Below are 18,517 nucleotides of genomic sequence, written 5' to 3' on the forward strand. Positions count from 1 at the left end.
GGCCCAGCGCGGCGCCGCCCCGCGCGGGGGCTTTGTTACCGCATGCAGCATCCGCCGGGGAGGCGGCTGTCCCCGCCCGCCCCCCCGCCCCGCGGAGCGCTCGGGAGGCGGCGCGGCGGGGGCGCCCCGGCGGCAGGCCCGCCCCGCGCGGTGCCCGCCGTCACTGCCGCGGGCGGTTGTGCCGCCGGCGCCTCCCCCGCCGCGGCGGCCTGATGCGGCACCCGGCGCCGCCCCGCCTGGCTTTTTCTCCCCTTCTCCCCGAAAACCCTCCGCCTTGATATCTCCGGGGGCGAGGCGGGGGCAGCGACGCCCCGTGCCCGGTGCGCCGGCCATGCGGGGCGCGGCCCCCGGCGGCCCGGCGGCGGGCGGCGGGCGCTGAGCGCGGGCGGCAGCGATGCCGATGCCGGGGGGCGGCGGGGCCGCGGCCGCCGCCAGGCGCCCCCCGTCCGAGGAGGCGGCGGCGGCGCCGCGGGACGAGGAGCAGCAGGAGGAGGAGGGCGAGGAGGATCTCCGCGACGGCGGCGTCCCCTTCTTCGTCAACCGCGGCGGGCTGCCCGTGGACGAGCCCACCTGGGAGCGGATGTGGCGGCATGTGGGCAGGATCCACCCCGAGGGGGAGCGGGTGGCGCAGCGGATCCGGGGCGCCGCCGACCTGCCCAAGGTGAGACCCCCCGGGGCTGGTGCGGCGCGGGGCCCCGGCGGGAGCGCCCGGGCCGGGCCGGCCCCTGCGGGATGCACGAACGGAAGAGGGGAAACGGCGGCATCCCGCTGGGGTGGTCGCTCGCCTGCCCCCCTCGGAGGCCGGGCTCCCCAGCTCGGGAGCGATCCCTCGGGAAAAGGGCCCCCGGGGGTGCTCTTGCAGGAAGCAAAGCCACGCTCCAACTCGGAGTGCGGGAGGGTGCCTGCGGGGCTCTGCTCTGCCCTGCCCCGGCGCGCCAGCAGCACCCTCTGCTTCCGAGGCCTTGCTGGAAAACAGACTTCAGGGGGCTAACGTGCAAGAGCCCCCTGGGAGGGAGACGGATTGCCCTAAACAGGAAGGCTGGATAAATGATGAAAAGATGAGGAGAGTTAAATTTAGAGGAGTTCGAATACTTGAGGTGGGAGGGTAAGTGAGACAGGCAGAGGTGAGTCTTTGAACCAGAAGAAATTAGGTTTGGATACAGTCTCCCACACCAAAAGGCATTCTTGCACAGAATGCACTGCTGACCAAAAGGCACTCTTGCACTTCTGACTCTTGTCTGTCAGAAAAGAGGTTCTTGATGCCAAAGAGTTTTAAGAGGAGTTGGCGAACGCTTGCAGAGCTTGTTGCTGGTGTAGGGTCAGATGTTGTGATTTCCAAGCACGTTCCTGGCCTTGCTGCAGAGAACTCTACGAAAAGAGGAACCGGTGATCATTTCACTTAACCTTGTGCCATACCGAAACATTTGCATGGGAATTCTTGTGATTGTTGCTATCTGTGTTGCACCTCAGCTGGAGAAAAATCTCCCCCTTTCATTGGCATCCTGTGAACAAAAGGCACTGCAAACATTTGGTGTGTCACTCCATTGGGGGTTATGATCACGCTAACAGAGGAAATTCAAATACAAAAAGATGAAGTTTTTTCTGTTCAGGCTTTTTTAGCAAGCACTTACCTCCTTGGGAAGGTAATTTGAAGTATGCAAGAACATGCTATTATATAGTGCACAGGCAACCCATACTGCTTTCCACGAGGAACTCTGGAGAGGCATGTGATGTAACATCCTTTGTGTAGTGAAGAGTTATAGGCATCTGTGGCAGCAACCAGAACAAATCTTGAATCCTGATTACAGTCCCTGTTCTAACCCCACTAGACTTTTCCTTCCTTTTCAGATTTCCTTCCTCTCCTCTGACTTTGTCTTGAGCCTGGGTGAAGGCTGAAAACATGTTTCAGATCAATCGGAACACGCACTACTTAATTTCCTGACCAAAAGCGCTGACTTGGCCAGGAGAGGTGAGGAAAATGGAAGAAGGAACTTCACAAACAAGAGTTCAGTGCACAAGGGAGGGAAATAAAGTGTTCAGTCTCTGGTTTTGGTCTTAATGTGAAGTACTTCCACTGTTCTCACTTGATAGTCTTGGTGCCAAAGGGTTACAGTTAGGGGACACAAGTGGTATGAGCTCTTGCAGTAAGAGGTGAAATTGGGCTATCCATTTTTTTTTGGCATCTGCTGGCACCCCTGGGAACCAGATCTATAAACTCTATTCAGCACTCCGCAAGGAGATCCCATTCCCAAGCTCACCAGGCATACAGCTGAGAGGATGCTGGTATGCAGGAAGCAGCAAGGATGGATGGGCTCTGTTTCCCTAGCTCCTTTTGTCCCCTCTAGGGATGTGTTTTTACCTTTGAGGGCTGCTTATATCGCCACCCGTCTCTGTGCCATCAAGTTTCTTTGAATGGCTGATGCAACAGATGAGAATTAGGGCAATGAGCGTACTCTGCAGGGCTAGCTCCTTTGAAAAGCCAGGCACTCTCCATGTGCTGGAGGGTGAACAGGCCTTTTTTAGGTGTTGGGAATTGGACAGTGGTTTGCCTACTCCAAAATTTTTGGCCTTGAACGGTAGCTAGTATTGGGTGTTGGGGGAAATAACTCTCAAAAGAGTTGTCCATAAACTAAACTTAATACCATAAAATGATGACTGTAGGAGGCTGTGATCAGACTTTATGAATATGTTCACAGATCAGCTGCAGGGGCTGTGTCTTTCACTGGGGTGTGAGAGCTCAGAGATCTCCTCTGGTGTCTATTTCCTTCCGGTAGATTTGGGGCGAGTGGGCATCGAGCGAGCCGTGCCGCAGTGGCAGGACATGGTTGATTGGCCATGCCTGCTAGGCTCGGGAGTGCCGCCCTCCTGTAGGTTGTTTCCTTTCTAGCAACAGGGTGGGGTATCGCTTTGCTGGGAGCTGCGGGGACCATCAAATGGGAGCACACTGGAAATACAAAGTGATGTGTGCTTGCCTCATTAAGAAATGATGGATTTTAAATGAGGTGGTTATGAGGGCAAAGACAGGAAGAGTTGCATCTAATGCGTTCATGTAGAGAGAGAGAGGGAAAAAAATCCAGTTTCTTTAGTCAGGCTAACAACTAGGCTTGGTATTGCTTGCAAAAGGAAGATTAGGGAGGAGCTTGGATACATATAAGCACCATAAAAGAAACTGTTGCTAAACTAGGCTGGCCAAAAAGCACCTCTGTGATATGGACAGGGGAGGAGCATTGTGTGGGCCTCACTCCTGTCTGCCTTGTCTCATGTACAGCACGGCCCACTTAGTACATGAAAATCTCTGTTGTTCTCGGGATCCTCCTTCTAAAAGCAGAGTCCCAATCCCAAGCATATAGCCAGCCTGCCGGGGTGCATGAATCTAGGAGTGGGGTGATGCAACCCCCCCCCCCCCAAGTGATGAGGGACCAAGGACATGTTCAGTCAGTCTGCAAAGCCTGGCAGAGGTATGTGCTCTGGGAAATCTGGGCTCTCTTCCTAGCTCTCTCTCCAGCTTTCAGAATAACTAAAGGGAAAGCAAAATAGATCTGATTTCCTATCTTTTCTGTTACAAATAAATTCCCCTCTGCTTTCTGGAGGATTGTGAAGGCTGCCTAATATTTATAGCCCTTCTGAGATGTGCAGTGGATGATGCTGGGTAAGAACAAAGCATTAGGGTCTCCCATCCTGTCAGTGTGGGATTGAGGGGTGGAGACCTTACTCCTCTCCTCCTGCTTCTATTGCCCCATTAAAATGCTATAGACCTGATGCAAAAGAAACTGTATCCCAGACTGGGCTGCAGGCCCAGAACGGAGAGAGAGAGCCCGCTGTACTTTCATCAGTTTAATTACTTGAGGTGCAGAAGGGTCTTCTGCGTTAACTAGTCCTCTGCTGAACTGGTTGCCATTACGCTGTCTCAGTATTGCACAATCCTTTGAGGAAAAGGGGATCTGGGGGTCTGTACTAGTAAAGGGAGCAGTAATTACCCAGAATCATTAGTCTATGCTGTCAACATGCACTTAATCCCTATGTTTCCACTCAAAAAAGCATAAAAGTCTCCATGCTGAAGAAAGGAAACAAAGTTAAATAGTCAGCCTGTCCTGGTTGCTACCTCTTTCATTGTTTCTGCCTGGAAATGATTTCGTATGACTCAGTGTGTCAGCTCACAGCATCCAAACTGACTCAGCTCATGCAGTTCCAGAGACAGCTCCATCCCTGTGCCACTCTCTGGAGCCTTCCCTGCTCCTGCTGTGGCTGAACAAACCCAGTTTCACATCTGCTCCTGCCGTTCCTGTGCCGTCTCCTGCAAGTGAGCCAGCCAGTGCCTCTGCCTGCTCCAGACAGGGTACGGAAATGAGGCACTGGAGATGGCAATTGGCACCTCCAAGAGGTGCTAGGAAAATGGGTACCAGTGGCCAAATGGTGCTACTTAGTTTTCCAAAAAAAAAAAAAAAAAAAGAAAAGAAAGATCAAAACACAGGAGAGAAAATGGATAGAGACTGAGTTTAGCTCAGTGTTTACTTGCTGATGGTGTTTGGAGCTAGACTGAAAAACACTTGCAGATTACCGTTTCCAGAGGCAATGACAGCCCATCTCTCAGGGTTAAGCAGTCTCTGGCCCCTGTGCTGTGCAGGCACAAGCAGAGTGCAACCATGTGGCAAACCAGGACAGGGAACTGATCTGACTGAAAACTACCCATGCTTGCTGGCTTGGCTTTCAGCTGGTTCAGGTGCACCTGATCTGGTTCACCAGTCACTTGTGCCAACCCAGGGCAGAAGAAGGAGGTATGGAAATGAGCGGCCACAGAAATACATGGGGAGGGTGATGAGTGGCTAAGCAGCACTGCTGGCTACAAAACCATGGCCAGCAGAGGCAGTTGTGCACAGTGGAGTGGAAGGCCCAAGGGAACATCTGGTTCTGACTCACTCTTTCTTAGCTGGGGATAGCCCAGCTCTGGGGGAAGTCGGAGGAGGAACTGAAACGCTAAAAACCAAACTGCTGTGAAAAGCTGCGCTTTGGTATTAGAGGGGTGTATGCAAGGCATGAGCTATCCTTCAGAGGGAAAATGCTGGGCTGTTTCTCCAAGCCTGCCAGTCACACTAAATTTGTGTCTTCTCCATTATATTTGTCCTGCAGACAGGACCCTTCTCGTTCTTTAGACACGTTTTCTCAGCTGCTGACAAGGCTGCAGTTATCCCCTGTGGAGCAAATGGTGAGGAAAATCTAACTGGACCCATAAGGCCGAGGCCTCAGAATGGGACAGCAGTCCAAACGGTGAACTTTCAGAAGTCATTCTCTGACCACGTAATTCAAAACAATGGACACTGCGGGGGGGGGACTCATGATGCCGTCAAGCCTGTGTCCTAGTCAGTGCCAGCTCACCTGAGATGCCAGGAGGCAGTGAGGGACCTTTATACCCTTGCTTACAGGACTGTTCTATGCTCCAGTGGCTTTGGGGAAACTTATTCTCCATTTTTGCCTCTCCTCTTATTTTTGTTTTGTGCCTTCCAGTTTGCATACTCAAATGAGGCCAAGCTCCTTCAGGTGATAGCTTTCCTGTCGCACATCTTGCCTTGTCAGTTCAGTTAATTTTATCTAATTCTTTCAATGTAATGTTGTCTAAATGCAGGACTCTTTCACAGAGTTTCTCTTGCAGCTCTGTGGTGGTGCTTCATTCTGAATCCCTTCCCAGTTATTAGTGTGGGAACAGAGGAATGTTCCAGGTGTGGTCTCTTTGGGCAGCAAAAAGGGGCTGGTTTCAGAGGAACATGGTCCCTGTAGCTCTGTGCCACTGAGTTCAGAAAGAAGCTGGAGAGGTTTGGAAGCAGTGATTTATGTTCTGCTCCCCATTTCAGATTCCCATACCAAGTGTGCCTGCGTTCCAGCCGTCCACCCCCATCCCTGAGCGCCTGGAAGCTGTACAGCGCTACATCAGGGAGCTTCAGTATCCTTTACTGTTACCTTAGTCACTGTTGTGATAACCCAGGAAGAGGGAGCAAGGGGACTTTCTTTCCCTGTGAAGAACAGAAAAGCTCATTCTGTTGTAGCTGGAGGGGAACTGAAACTTGCTCCCTGAAAAGAGGAAGCTGGACTTGGGATGACGGTTTGTTTTGCTGCTGTTTCTTTTCTTTTCTGCCCAAGTTACCTTCTGATCCTGTTCACTCCATGTCACAAATGGACATGTTGTCAAGGGCCTTTCCCCACTACCCACCCTTCTAGGTCAGTGGCTTTACAGTGCCATTTTGTTAAAAACACACATCTGAGACGCTGACAGCCGGGTCTCAGATGGACTACAAACTGTGTCACCTCATTGTTAAGGCATGGGTGAGCTGTGGTGGTGAGAAAACTGCCTCTCAGGTCATCCTACTCAAACACCCTTCTCAGTAGCTGTCTAAAGGACAGTCAGCGGCCCTGCTTTTGTGCATCTTTGGTATCCTGCCGCTTTATATGCAGAGCTGCCTGTGTGGCTGTGTCCTGGGAATGAGATTTCTCCATCCCTGTTGTGCTAGACAGCAGGTATGTGCCATGCAAGCACAGTCTAATCTCACTGATGAGATAACAGAGCTAGCTCTGGCTTCAGCCCTAAAACAAAGTAAGTAAAGGCAGACCTTTTGGCACCTCTCACCCATCTAAGGTGGTTGTGCTCTGGATTGGGTCCCTGTCAGTCTCAGAATAAGGTACCATGAATGTTTCAATGCTCCGTGCATTTTGTGCAGACTGGAGCAGGCAGAGATCTGTCAAACTTTGTTCTGCCCTGGTAACTGGAGAGCTGAGCAGAGCATATGCTGTCAGCATGGACCTTTGGGAAATGGAGTGGAAACCTGTGTGTGGGGAGGACAAAGAATTGACAAGAAGGAAATACAGTGGAAGTAAGGAGGGACTACAAATGGGAGAAATGCAGGAGAGGGAGGTGGGGACTTTCTTGCGTTGCTGTTATATTTGTGGGATCATGACTTTGCTGTGAGAATAGTAAGTAACATGGAAGTTCTTCAGAGAGGTTTTCTTCAAACTCGACTTTCCAAGCTGCCAAGCCCTTAACTTCTTGCCTCCAGGTACAATCACACTGGGACACAATTCTTTGAGATTAAGAAGAGCAGACCTCTGACTGGGTAAGTGCTGGCAGCCCCTACAGCATTTAATCGTTGCTTTAAGATGTTGGGGCCTTGCTATACCCATTGCTTTTCCTTCCATCCCCTGGCCAAGGTCTAGGTGACACTCGGGGCTTTCAGTACTGCAGCTCCATCCTACTTTAGGTGACTTTATTGTCTGTTGCCTGGGGCACGGCTGGACAGAGCTGTGTCTGGCCTTTCTCAAGGATGAGAGTAGGTTTTGTTGTCATGAATCAGTAAATCCAGTAAAATAACGTAAATGTACTGCAAAGATGTGCAGATTCTGCCTGCTTCTAATTGGAATATAACTATGAACTTTTGATGGATTCTGAAATTAGGTCCTGCCCTAAAGAAACTTCATAAAAGTCAAGTATCTTTACAGGTCTAACTTCATAGCTCCTGCCTTTGCAGAATCTAGGCTCACTAAGCTTTTGGTGTCTCATACTTGGAAGGAGAAGGGGGATTCTCCTTGACTGCAGATTTTGGGAAGAGCTGTGCCCCAGAAATTCCTGGAGATAAGCACCTGATGTTCATTAACTCTCTTGGCCAGCATATTGAGAGTTTCCCAAGACTGGCTTCTTACTATTACTCTGGCTACTTACTTCTTCTATTGGTCTAGTCCATAGACTTATGTGACCCCTAATGTCAGTGCAATGTCTACTCCACAGTATTTGCTGAACAGAGAGTAGGGCTGATGCCAGAGAAGAGGGCTTCACTGTCCTTGAACCTTGTGAGGCAAACATTGCTGCCTCTCGGTCCTTTGAGGCTTCTGCTTGTGGTCACATTGGTGTCCACCCAGAACTCACTGAGCCAAGTGCTGTGGTCTCCCCGAGAACAGAGGCTGGCCTAGTAGGCAGCTTTGCTGTAACTCACTGAAGGGAGTTCCTTGTAAGCAGCGACAGCATGTGGTAGAGACCTGGTTTGGATTTAATACCTTCCTAAAGAAAATATTGTCTTCTGTTCCCTGTCCTCAGTGAGCCACCTTCCCTCCTGGAAACCCACATTACATATATAGTGCAAAAGGGCTGAACTGGCCGTACTTGCATAGCACAAGCCCTCTAACTGTCCTTGTCTTTCCCTTGTCCCACTTTGCAGGCTGATGGACCTGGCCAAAGAAATGACCAAAGAGGCCCTGCCAATAAAATGCCTGGAAGCTGTGATCCTGGGAATGTATCCTTTCCTCTCGGAATTGTGCATGTCTGCCCACCCTTGTGTTTTCTCCTCTGCTCTCTTATGATGCTTTGAGGCTGCTGATAATATTGCCACCAAGCCCCACATCCCTCTGTTTTCCCTCCCTAGTTCTCCCAAAAAACCCCACCAATAAAATCCAAATCCAAGCAATTCTCTGAAATATCAGAACTAGTTCTTTGGAGTTGCTCTTCCTTCCCCAAGAAGGGTGGTGCTGCTCTGGACAACTCTACAAGTGAGTAAAAGATAAAGGAAGGATCTAAAGAACATCTAAAGAGGGGCAAAAATACTAGCTAGAGTTAGGTCAGGAAGTCCTTTGTGGATAACACTGTTCCCTTACTGCAATGTTGTCTGCATGTGTTCTACATTAAAATAAGTTAGGGATCCTCCCCAACTTCTAATTATGGTGTATGTCACTTTACTATTATGTCTAACACTGCCTGCCAGCTTAGGCAATACCTTTATTAATTCTAGACGTGTCATCTTTAAGTACGCATCTTTCCTAGCTATCTTCCAGGCTTAGTCTATGTCACTCGGGCTATAGATTCTTGATGCACACTGGCAAAGCCACCTGGAGGGGCAGAGATGGCAAGTGAATGGTTCAGAAGAGTAGTCTGATGAGTATTTTGTCCTGAAGGTTCCTCAGTTTGTGTGTGAAATAGTAGCTAGTAAAACAGATTAAAACAAACTGAGGAATAATGCTACAGCATTACAGTTTGGGAGCTATGGAATACAGTACACTTGAGGTGTTAGCATTGCAACTTCTGCAGCACAAAACTGCTTCAAAATTAACTCCCCTTTGTTGACTGTCTTGTTGAAGAGGCCAAGTCTGGTTTCCCCATGACCCAGATGAAAGTAGGGCAGCTTACAATGAGCTGGACTCTTGATCTGGAGAACAAATCCTGCCTATGTGATGCCTGAAGCAGTGGTGAGTCTGCTGAGCAGGCTGGGAGGGTTAGGAGCAAGAAGGAAGTATCTTGTCAAGAAAATGGTATCACTGGTTGTTTCCTGAATAGTGGCTGCTGTCAGTTACCTCACCAACAACATGACCACGCTGGACCGTTTCCCCATCAGCTTCAAAACCCACTTCTCAGGGAACTACTTCCGACACATTGTGCTGGGGGTGAACTTTGGAGGCCGCTACGGGGCACTGGGCATCAGCCGACGTGAAGAGCTCATGTACAAAGCACCCGTCTTCCGCACACTGAGCGAACTCATCTTTGACTTTGAGGAGGCATATCGCCGCTGCTGGCACACTCTCAAAAAGGTGAAGCTGGGCCACTGTGTGTCGCATGACCCACACAGCGTGGAGCAGATTGAGTGGAAGCACTCCATCCTGGATCTAGACAAGCTAACCCGGGAAGACTTCCGCAAAGAGCTTGAGAGACATGCCCGTGATATGAGGCTGAAGGTAAGCTGCAAGGATGGAGTAGTTCACTGCTGCATCTGCTGTCTTGCCTGGCTGACGGTGTGCTGGGGGAATGAAGTGGCAGGAGGCTCTCCTAGATGGTGGGGGAGTAGAGGGTACATTGGAGGCTGGGGGCTCTTCTCCTTTGTATACAGGCTGATCCCCTAATGGACGTTCACGCAGTACTGCAGTTACAATTAGCTTGGACTGTATACAGTCCTTGGAGCCATAGCTGTCACTATAGCTTGTTTTTTCTGCCTTTTGCATTTTTGATGCACTTGCCTTCCCTTTTTGTCTTTTGTTCCCGTATAATTAATCATTGTTAGGCTTTGTGTTTTCTGGTTACTACTCGTATTGGTTTTCTGCTCATATTGTCCTTACTTTAATTTTTTTGGCAGATTGGCAAAGGAACTGGGCCATCATCTCCCACCAAGGACAGAAAGAAAGATGTCTCCTCCCCACAAAGAGGTCAGGCTAGCCCCCATCGGCGCAACAGCCGCGGGGACCGACGGTGAGTGGGGCTCCTGGGCAGGAGACCTATCTAGAGCATCTCTGTTTTACTCACAGACTCCACCTTGCTGTCTGGTTTTGGATCCTTCTGATATCTTACTGGGGTTCTTTATAACACAGGATACTTCTCTGACCTGCAGTAGCTATTCCCTAGTCTGTGCCTTTGTGAGTTTATCATTGCTTGGGGAGTGGGGGGACAGCTGGGGTTTTTTTTGTTGTTGTTTTGGCAGGGAGGAGGAAGGCAGCTCAAATAGACAGTGATCTTGGTTGCTGATATTTAACCTTACGCAGGAGTCTGAGCTCTGGTGTCTCACAGACCTGTGCCCCAAACAGATTCCAAAAATTACACTGCTGTCAGTGAGATTGTTTTCCTGAAACTGATCTGGGGTACCAGAGTGGACTTCCTAACCTGCATTCTCTTCTGTGGAGATCGTTGGGAGAGTTACTGGAGGTTGCAGAATAATTCTGCCATCAATAGTGCAGGATAAATTTGAAGCTTTCCTGTACCTTCTCCTGTGCTGCCATCTCTATGTGCAGCACCTCCTGACTGAAAAAACAGTTTCTGAATAGTTCTTACCCTCTTTGCTGACAGGCCATCTGGTGAGAAGAAGCCTGCCGATTCCAAAGCCATGCCAGACCTCAATGGATACCAGATCCGGGTGTGAAGAGAGCTGTGCCTTGTGTGCCTGGCTCCACAGACTTCTTGCTGGCCACAACTGGGACCTGGATCCACCTGCAGTGATTCTGACAAAGGGGACAGGGGAGCGGGAGCGGAACGGAGTGCTGATCTTCCCAGGTACTTCCTAGTGGGCCAGTCCCAGAGCTGGATCCCATGGGTCCCAGAGGATTCACCTGCCTGTTTCTGGGAGAGGTGTCCATCTTAATTCACTGAAACAAGTATTTTTAAAAAAAAATAAATAAAAAAGATCTGTATGTTGGTGGAATTTGCTGCAGGAAGAATATGAAGTGAGTGGGGTCAGCAGACTTGCTATCAATTTTTTTGTGTTGACAGCAAGTAGATGAAGCATCTTGTCGACAGTACTTCTTCCCTGTCTGCACAGAAGTCTTCAACCCATGCAAGGCCTGCAGGGCTGAGGGAGAAGTGATGCTGGACTAGGATGGCCCCCGCATCTTGTGCAAAAACTCCTGGTTTTGTCATTATGAACACTTTGTTTAGCATTGTTCCTGTGAGAGACAGGGCTGAATTTGCTCAGCCTGATTTATTGATCATACAAGGGCCTCTCATCTGGAGAAACCACATCTTGTATGTTTAGTCCTGCCTATTTCAAAGCATTTCATTGTCTCTGAGGGGGTAGACAGTGGGATGATGATCCTCCTTACCAACTGCGAAGCTGCTGAGCTGTTGCTGCAAGTCCTTTTGTGGTTGAGTGGGTCAGGATATGCCTATGCCATTGCCATATGAAAACAGGCACAGAGACCTCAATCGTCCCAGCAGTGGAGAGGCAAGGGCAGGCAGGGGCTGGTGGGAAGCCTGAACTTTGAGTCATCTCTTCATCAGCCTTCTATTAACTTCTAGTGACTGCTACTGTGAAAGCTTGCGGAAGGCACTTCAGTCACTGAGGTACGAGTTTTAAGAGTAAATAGTTAAAGAAGGATTTAATGATGTGAACAGGTTTTACAAGCATTTTTCCTTTCCACAAGGGTCTTGCTCCTTCTTCACTGTAGTGTTAGTGCTAGAGTTACAGACACCTGTTGGTGGGAAGCCCTGCTCGAGGAGATTGCAGCTGCTTTCCTGACAGCTCAGCCTGGAGCCTCCTGAAAGTAGTTCCCCGCCCCAGTCCCAGAGCTGTGCTTGTGTTCTGGCTCTTCGGATAGCTGCAGTATTTAACAGCACCACTTATGCTAGCCTTCCCCAAAGGGCTGGGGGCTGAGCCTATCTGCCCACTTACAGCCTTGACTCTTCCTACACTTCTTTTCAGGGGAATGTTGTAGTACTGATTAAGCAGTGTAATGCTTGTCAGAAATCTGGAGTGTTGTCAGACCTCTCTGAGGCCTAGCGCCTGGAAACAGTGGGGTTGCCAGAAGTCAGAACAGCACGGCCTTGAAGTGATCTGGATGCGTGGATCTAGGGGATGCAAAAACTGAGCTTGGGAGAGGGAGTATCCTTGAGAGAAACTGAATCTTGTTTTATCACAGCACTGACAAGGAGCTAAATTTTCTGAAATACTACACATTTAATTTTGTTAGAACTGGGCTTATTCTTTCCTGTGAACTTGTTAGAAACATTATGGAGCTTAGCTCTACCAGGTTTTTTGTTGCAGTATTGCTGTGCCACACCCTCATATAAGCAGTGCTATTTTGGTGGCAGAGAATGGGTTCTTATCCCCAAACAAATCAGCTCTTCTGTCGAGTTAAAGCAGTGTTAATCCTTGAAGCACCACCCACAAGCGATTTAACTCAGGCCCTACAGGTTCCTAATTGTACATCCCTAACTGTGATGTAACTTGCAAGGCACTATATCCATACCACTGTGGTCTGTCCTTCCAAGCTCTCTTTGTAGTCTGTACTTTTCTGCTATGCTGTATGACCAGGAGGACAATCCATAGGGAGGTGGCAGAACTTGCTGCTGATCCAAGGTAAGGTTAATCCAGAAGAGGATGCCAGTTTCCACAGTGCAGTGCAACACCTGTCCTCTCCCTTGCACTCCAGCTACAGGCAACAATTTGAAAGTAGACGGCAGTAGCAAGCCAAGCACCCATTTGAATGTGTCCTCTGGTCAATTTTGTGTGGCTGTAAATTAACATATTTAGTGTCTGGATGCTAACAATGATGTTAGCTGTAAAGGTAGCACAGTTACCTGTAAATAATATGGGTCACTTGGAAGCCACAAACTGCCTTTGCATAATGTTTGCTATGCAGCGGACTGAAAGTTCAGGTGCCACTGTGAATCATACGATAAATACAAGCAGCAGTCAGCAAGGGAGACTGAATGTCAGGTTTTATTAAGTGGATGAAATCCAGAAAAAAAATTATAAAAGCCAGTTAGATAAAACTAGGATGCATCCTCACCATGACTTTGGTTGGTTGGTTAGTTAATTCAGAGTAACTGGAAATCTCTTGAGAATAATTAGTAGCTTCATACAGAGCACATTCAATAGCTGGACAGACTTGAGCCTTTTTAGATGGAAAGGAGGGGAAGTGTGTTGGGGGGAGGAAGACTTCAAAACAGATTGGGCAAGGGGTCAGCTGCAAGCTAATGATGCTTTCTTGAGAGCAGGGCAAAAGGGATGCTCAGCAGTGTTAGATCACCGGGGCAGAATGGCTTACAAAAAAATGCTTTGTTTGACCTGGTAATTAAGCACTTCCCTGCAGGGTGTAACTGAGGCCAATAGCTTAGAAAACCAAAGGAAGTGGATGTTTAAGGAATTAATAACAGGTAGAGTTCAAGGTCTCTTAATCCTCAGCTGTAGCCAGACAAGAATATCCTCTTTCGAGATTTAGTTGCACAGTTATGCACGTTAGGAGGCATTTAATTCTTCTTATGTAGCTAATGTTGACCACTTCTGAAGATGGACACAGGAGCAGACATGAGCCCTTTACTAGGGTTACTATTTCAAACCTTCTACTGTTTCTTTGTGTGGTAGAATTCCTGCCCCTTACTGTTTCTGTATCTCCAGTTTAGCAGATGGTGCAAGAAACTGGAAAATGACCAAACTATTCTCCCTTTCTTGCTCTTGCTCCCCCCATCTTTGTAACAAGATGAATCACTTCAATACAAAGCTTAGCTTCCTTGCTAACAAACAAGACAGCATCCCCCTGTGACAGAGAGGATTAGTGCAATCCAGTTTTATGCTGTAAGAAACCTGAGGGTAAAATGAAAGATGAATTTTTGCACTTCCACTTCTTTCCTCCCTCATCCACCTGCTCTGGCTTCTGGTCTGTCTGCCTTTAACCATAAGGAAAAAAAGGCTGGAGATGAGTCTTTTTCACTTCTGCAGTCTTTAGAGCTACGGAGAGGGAACGAAAATAAGGAACTAGACTGTAACTCATACTCCTTAGTGCCTGCAGAACAAAAAAGATGGATCTTGAGGAGTCCTATTAATTAATGTTAAATATTAATATGATCACTCATGTAGCTCTGGGGTGTAAATTTCACTGTTCAGTAGCTCTCATCTGATGTCTGTTCTGCACTACAAGTCCTTCTGAACTCTGTGGAAGGGAACTGCGTCCATACTCTAGGAATGGATAGACACTGCCTATGTTGTACACGAAGTCTAGGTGAGCTTTGAAAAACTTGAACAAATGCTGACCTACTACTAGCAAAGCTATTTTAAATGTAATGCAAACCTTGAAATAAGAGTTCCTCCTAATACTTTTATGTAGACAAGTCCCTTGATACCTGGCCGACTGCAATTTTTTTAATGGATGAATGGATTAGTGAGCAAAACTTTCTGCTACAGTGTCACTCTGATAAAACTTCATATACTAAAGAGTGGGGTTGGGTGTCCATCACTCTGTGACACACTAGCCTTTTCTTAACTCTGATATGATAAGCTAAATGAGTCTTTAGGAACTTAAGATATGTTACCAAGTGTTTTAGCTGGGAGTGGAGTGCTTTTTTTCAGTTTACTATTTTACCTGTGTGCCACTGTATGGGTCAGTAAGCTTGGATCTAGTAGAATGACTCCAGAACTGTAGTTGAAACATAGTTTCTGTTCATGCAGTAGCTGTATTGCTGTTATCAGATCTGCTTAACATGAAGAATTTTTTTTTTTTTAAGTATTTCAGGTGAAAGCCTTAATCAGATGCCTGCACCTTAAGGCAGGCTTACAGGTGGTGTTGTATAGACTGAAACGTGACTGTCCTTAAAATTGTGGAGTTAAGAAACCATAATGAACAGAAGAATGCTCCTGTTGCCAAAGGGCAAAAGTCTGGATTAGATGGGCTTGACCTTGCTCCAGTGGCTCTGGCTAATCACTTCAGGTGGTTGCTTTAGCCACTTGCTCCTTCTGAGTATTTCAAGTGGTCCTGATGATCAGGCACTAGATATAAGCAGGAGGTGCCCTGTGTTCCATGTGTACTGTGCACACAAGTCTGGCTAAAATAACACTGCATATTCCTGTGGTCTTGCACTGTTGTCCTGTTAATGTTAAGACCTGCATTATGGATTTATATCTTAACCTAAGAAAGCAAGTGCTATTCTGGCTTGGTGTTTGCTCTGCCAGAGCAAGGTGGAGATGGTCCCTCTACAGCCAAGCTGAACTCCTTAGGGAATTTAATATTTTTGACTATTTTCTGAGCAGGTGTTTACTTGTATCACAGCCACTCTCCTTCAGTGGTGCCCTGGCCCTGTCTGCTCAAGAGCAACTCAAGTTAGGCCCAGAAGGCTACTGAATCCCCCGTAATCTCTGCAGAGCAGAGTTCCCCTCCAGGTCAGGGTTGAGATGGTGCTAGTGGGACCAGAGTGGTCCCCTTCCATGCACATCAGTATTCTACTCTAGCACTGATAGGGTGCTCCAAAACCATTTACATCTTTATCACTGGTACAGCTCAGAACTAAGAAATGGAAGGTTTCTTTCTTTAAGAACAGTATCATGTATGTCTTTTTGTAATTAATCAGTGTGGTTCTGTGTTCTTATGTAGCCAACACAGAACTTGTATTTAGATTTAGTTCTTACTGCACTTCCCATAGCCCTCATGTTGATACTTCTTCCTGCTTCCTTTGACACTTAGACAATAAAATTCCCTCTGTACTGTTCTCAGCTTGTGCAGAGAAAACAAGATGTCTGTACTGTCTTTCTTTCCGATTTAAACTTTCCCATTGTTAGTCAGCTGAGAAGTCAAAGGCGCAGTCTTGAGTGATGGTATCAGGCAGATTACGTATAGATGCCCTGCACTTGCAACACTATGGACATGGAAGAACCCTCATTCTCCTTCCATCATCTGAACAGGTGAGTATGTCTGTACACACAGAGGCAGCTGCCAGAGAGTAAAAAGAATGTATGTGGCTGTGTAGCAAAGGCTAAAAGTCATCTTTTCTTCTTGAACTGCCATCAGTCAGGCTGGATGAAAAAAAAAAGTCAGCGGATGCAGCAACAGAAATCTCAGTCTTGAAACAATACTGTAAGGGTTAACACAAGCCTCTGCTTGTACTGCTCTACTCTTCAACATACGATCCAGTCTCCCTTCCTGGCCTGAAAAGCAATTCTGTTTAACGTCTGTAGTTTAGTGGCCTTCCAGACTAATGACCTCACCAGGACTTCTCAAGACAAATGCTGGGTTAATAAAGGACAGTCAGCTGCAACATTCAGTGCATTTCCTCAGCAAGGGGGATCCAACTTTATTCAGGCTATCATCTTTCAGGCATAACATACCCCTTCTCTCCAGGGAAATGAGTAATAGCTGGGACCAGGGCCAGGATGTAGGCAAGCCTACAGCATGTAGAGGAAACGAATAAACATCCCCTAACCTGTTACTCCAAAGAGAATGGCACATGCAGTAGTCCCTCTTAGTGAAGTTAATTATATTAACAACTTCTGCCCTGAGGGGAAGTAATTGCACAGCACCTAGTAGATGGTATGAAGAAACAAAATAAGAAAGTAGCCACTTCATAAGCCTGCATGGCCTGTGCTCAAGCCCAGGAGCTGACAATAGACTTCAGCAGCAGTCTTGCTCCCCTATTAAATACTTAAAGATTAATAGTATTAGCAAAAAAGACTAAAATGCTGTGACTTCTATAAATCTCTACTTCAGATGCTTGCTTGAAAATACCCTCTGCCCCATGTCTTACAGATTTTGCTAAAAATCAGGGAACTCCTAAACCCCCTGTAGATGTAGAGGTCAAGCTGATTGCTAGGCAATGGAGTGAGAATGACAAAACAGTGACTTGGCCACAGCTGAGATTAAAAATAAGACTTTCTGCTCCCTCTTAGATCAGGCTTTCCCCCTGCTACTGATAGTTCCTGCAGTTCTAGGTTTTTAAGTCAGAGATTATGCTACTTGGACCTTAGTGAAAAACCTGCATTGTGGAAAGGATACACAACTCAGCGAAGCAGTAATTAAAAAAAAATTAAGAAAAAGAAACCCAGTCAGCTACTATGCTGAGAAGCCCAAGACTGCAAAAATTAAGGCTCTCGCATGCCTAAAAGCATATAGAAATCCATTCATGAGAAAGTGAGACTGAGCCTTAAGAGCACCATTCATGTAGAGACTGGAGGATTATGGAAGGCAAAGGCATATGACATGCTGTGGATAGCAAGCCATTACAGACTTAACTCAGCTGAGTTGGCTTTCCTGGATTATATTTTTATTTTGGCAGAGCGACTGCCATCCTATCTCCAACCTCACTCTGGGGGGGAAAGGGAGGAGAGGAATAGCTTTAGAATAACTACTGCATTCATCTACCCCCAGTTCAGGAGCAGCTCCTGAAAGTTGCCAATAACTGAATAAACTTTAGACTACTGTAGAAGGCTTTCCATCCAGAACAAAAAGACTAAAAAACTAAATAACATTGCTAAGGCTTGAAGTCAAGTCTTTTTTGTGTATAAAAGGAAATATTGGATGGAACAAATGCATCTTTTGTTGTAGCACGTGCCAGTGTCTAGTCTAGTCCTTCTCCCATTTGCCACCTCAGCACCATGAAAGCTGCTGTGTTTGTCTAACCAAAGTCAGGAAAAATCTTCCAGCTCTACTATACAGCATTCCTATTCCCTCAGAGCACAAGACTGTGCAGTCGAGATCTGAAATAAAATAAATAGATTTAAAAATAAAAGGAAAAAGACCTTCAAGACTAGAATGACATTTTCAGTGGAAGTTGGAGGATAACTTGACTTGACAGGAGAAGCCAAACTTGTACAGCTGACAAAAGGAAGGAGCTTGAGGCATGCCAGCTGTTAAATCAGTCATCTTGGTTATCATTATAGCAGGTGAGTTCTCTACAGAAACTCAGTATCATACTTGGAAACACGATGCAGTACATTCAATGGCAGTGATCACGCAGCTTGAGCATTTCAGTGTGATGGCACTATGGAAAGCACTACAGGCCAGGCAGCTACAGTCTGGTAAGGAGCAGGTCATAGCCAGCAATTCAATTAACTTGCACAACAGGAAGCCTACTGAAAGGAGATGGTATCCCACTAAGGCTTGTGTGCGCCTCCTTTAGACGAGCCACAGGCTTCATCTGCTTTTGGATGAACCATGGATATGTCTGCAAATTCCTAACTGTACGTCCAATAAATGTTCATTAGAGAGACGGTGGCAATGGGAGGAGAAATGGCACTGTAGCAACACCCTGCTTTGCAGACTGCCAACACCACTCAAATATCATTAGAAGCAGGACACAGACCTTGAT

The 18,517-nt window shown here is 47.4% G+C and overlaps 2 protein-coding genes across 3 annotated transcripts in view; one reads left to right on the forward strand and one right to left on the reverse strand.

Annotated features, from left to right (window-relative positions):
* The first annotated feature begins 394 nt into the window (after positions 1-394).
* On the forward strand, positions 395-15,925 carry VASH1 (vasohibin 1). The gene is made up of 7 exons (XM_075503303.1): positions 395-661; positions 5,847-5,935; positions 7,044-7,100; positions 8,196-8,270; positions 9,318-9,699; positions 10,095-10,207; positions 10,799-15,925. Exons 1-7 carry the CDS (start codon positions 395-397, stop codon positions 10,869-10,871), a joined length of 1,056 nt encoding a protein of 351 aa, XP_075359418.1. The 3' UTR covers positions 10,872-15,925.
* ANGEL1 (angel homolog 1) overlaps positions 1,095-18,517 on the reverse strand; it is a 58,628-nt gene continuing 41,205 nt past the window's right edge. The window contains exon 11 of one of the 2 annotated variants that reach the window (XM_075503301.1): positions 1,095-1,368. In XM_075503301.1, the coding sequence (XP_075359416.1) occupies positions 1,148-1,368 (221 nt within the window). In that variant the 3' untranslated portion in view covers positions 1,095-1,147. The remainder of the gene's footprint in view (positions 1,369-18,517) is intronic. The other variant, XM_075503302.1, reaches the window with a different exon arrangement.

This window comes from Mycteria americana, chromosome 5 (assembly GCF_035582795.1).
Source record: "Mycteria americana isolate JAX WOST 10 ecotype Jacksonville Zoo and Gardens chromosome 5, USCA_MyAme_1.0, whole genome shotgun sequence".
Taxonomy (NCBI): domain Eukaryota; kingdom Metazoa; phylum Chordata; class Aves; order Ciconiiformes; family Ciconiidae; genus Mycteria; species Mycteria americana.

Bases quoted from the DNA above. Each gene is read 5' to 3' on its own strand.
- VASH1 (XM_075503303.1), top strand. From the start codon at position 395: ATGCCGATGCCGGGGGGCGGCGGGGCCGCGGCCGCCGCCAGGCGCCCC. The intron at 5,936-7,043 runs GTATCCTTTACT...TCTTGCCTCCAG, and splicing joins CGCTACATCAGGGAGCTTCA to GTACAATCACACTGGGACAC. The intron at 8,271-9,317 runs GTATCCTTTCCT...GGCTGCTGTCAG, and splicing joins GAAGCTGTGATCCTGGGAAT to TTACCTCACCAACAACATGA.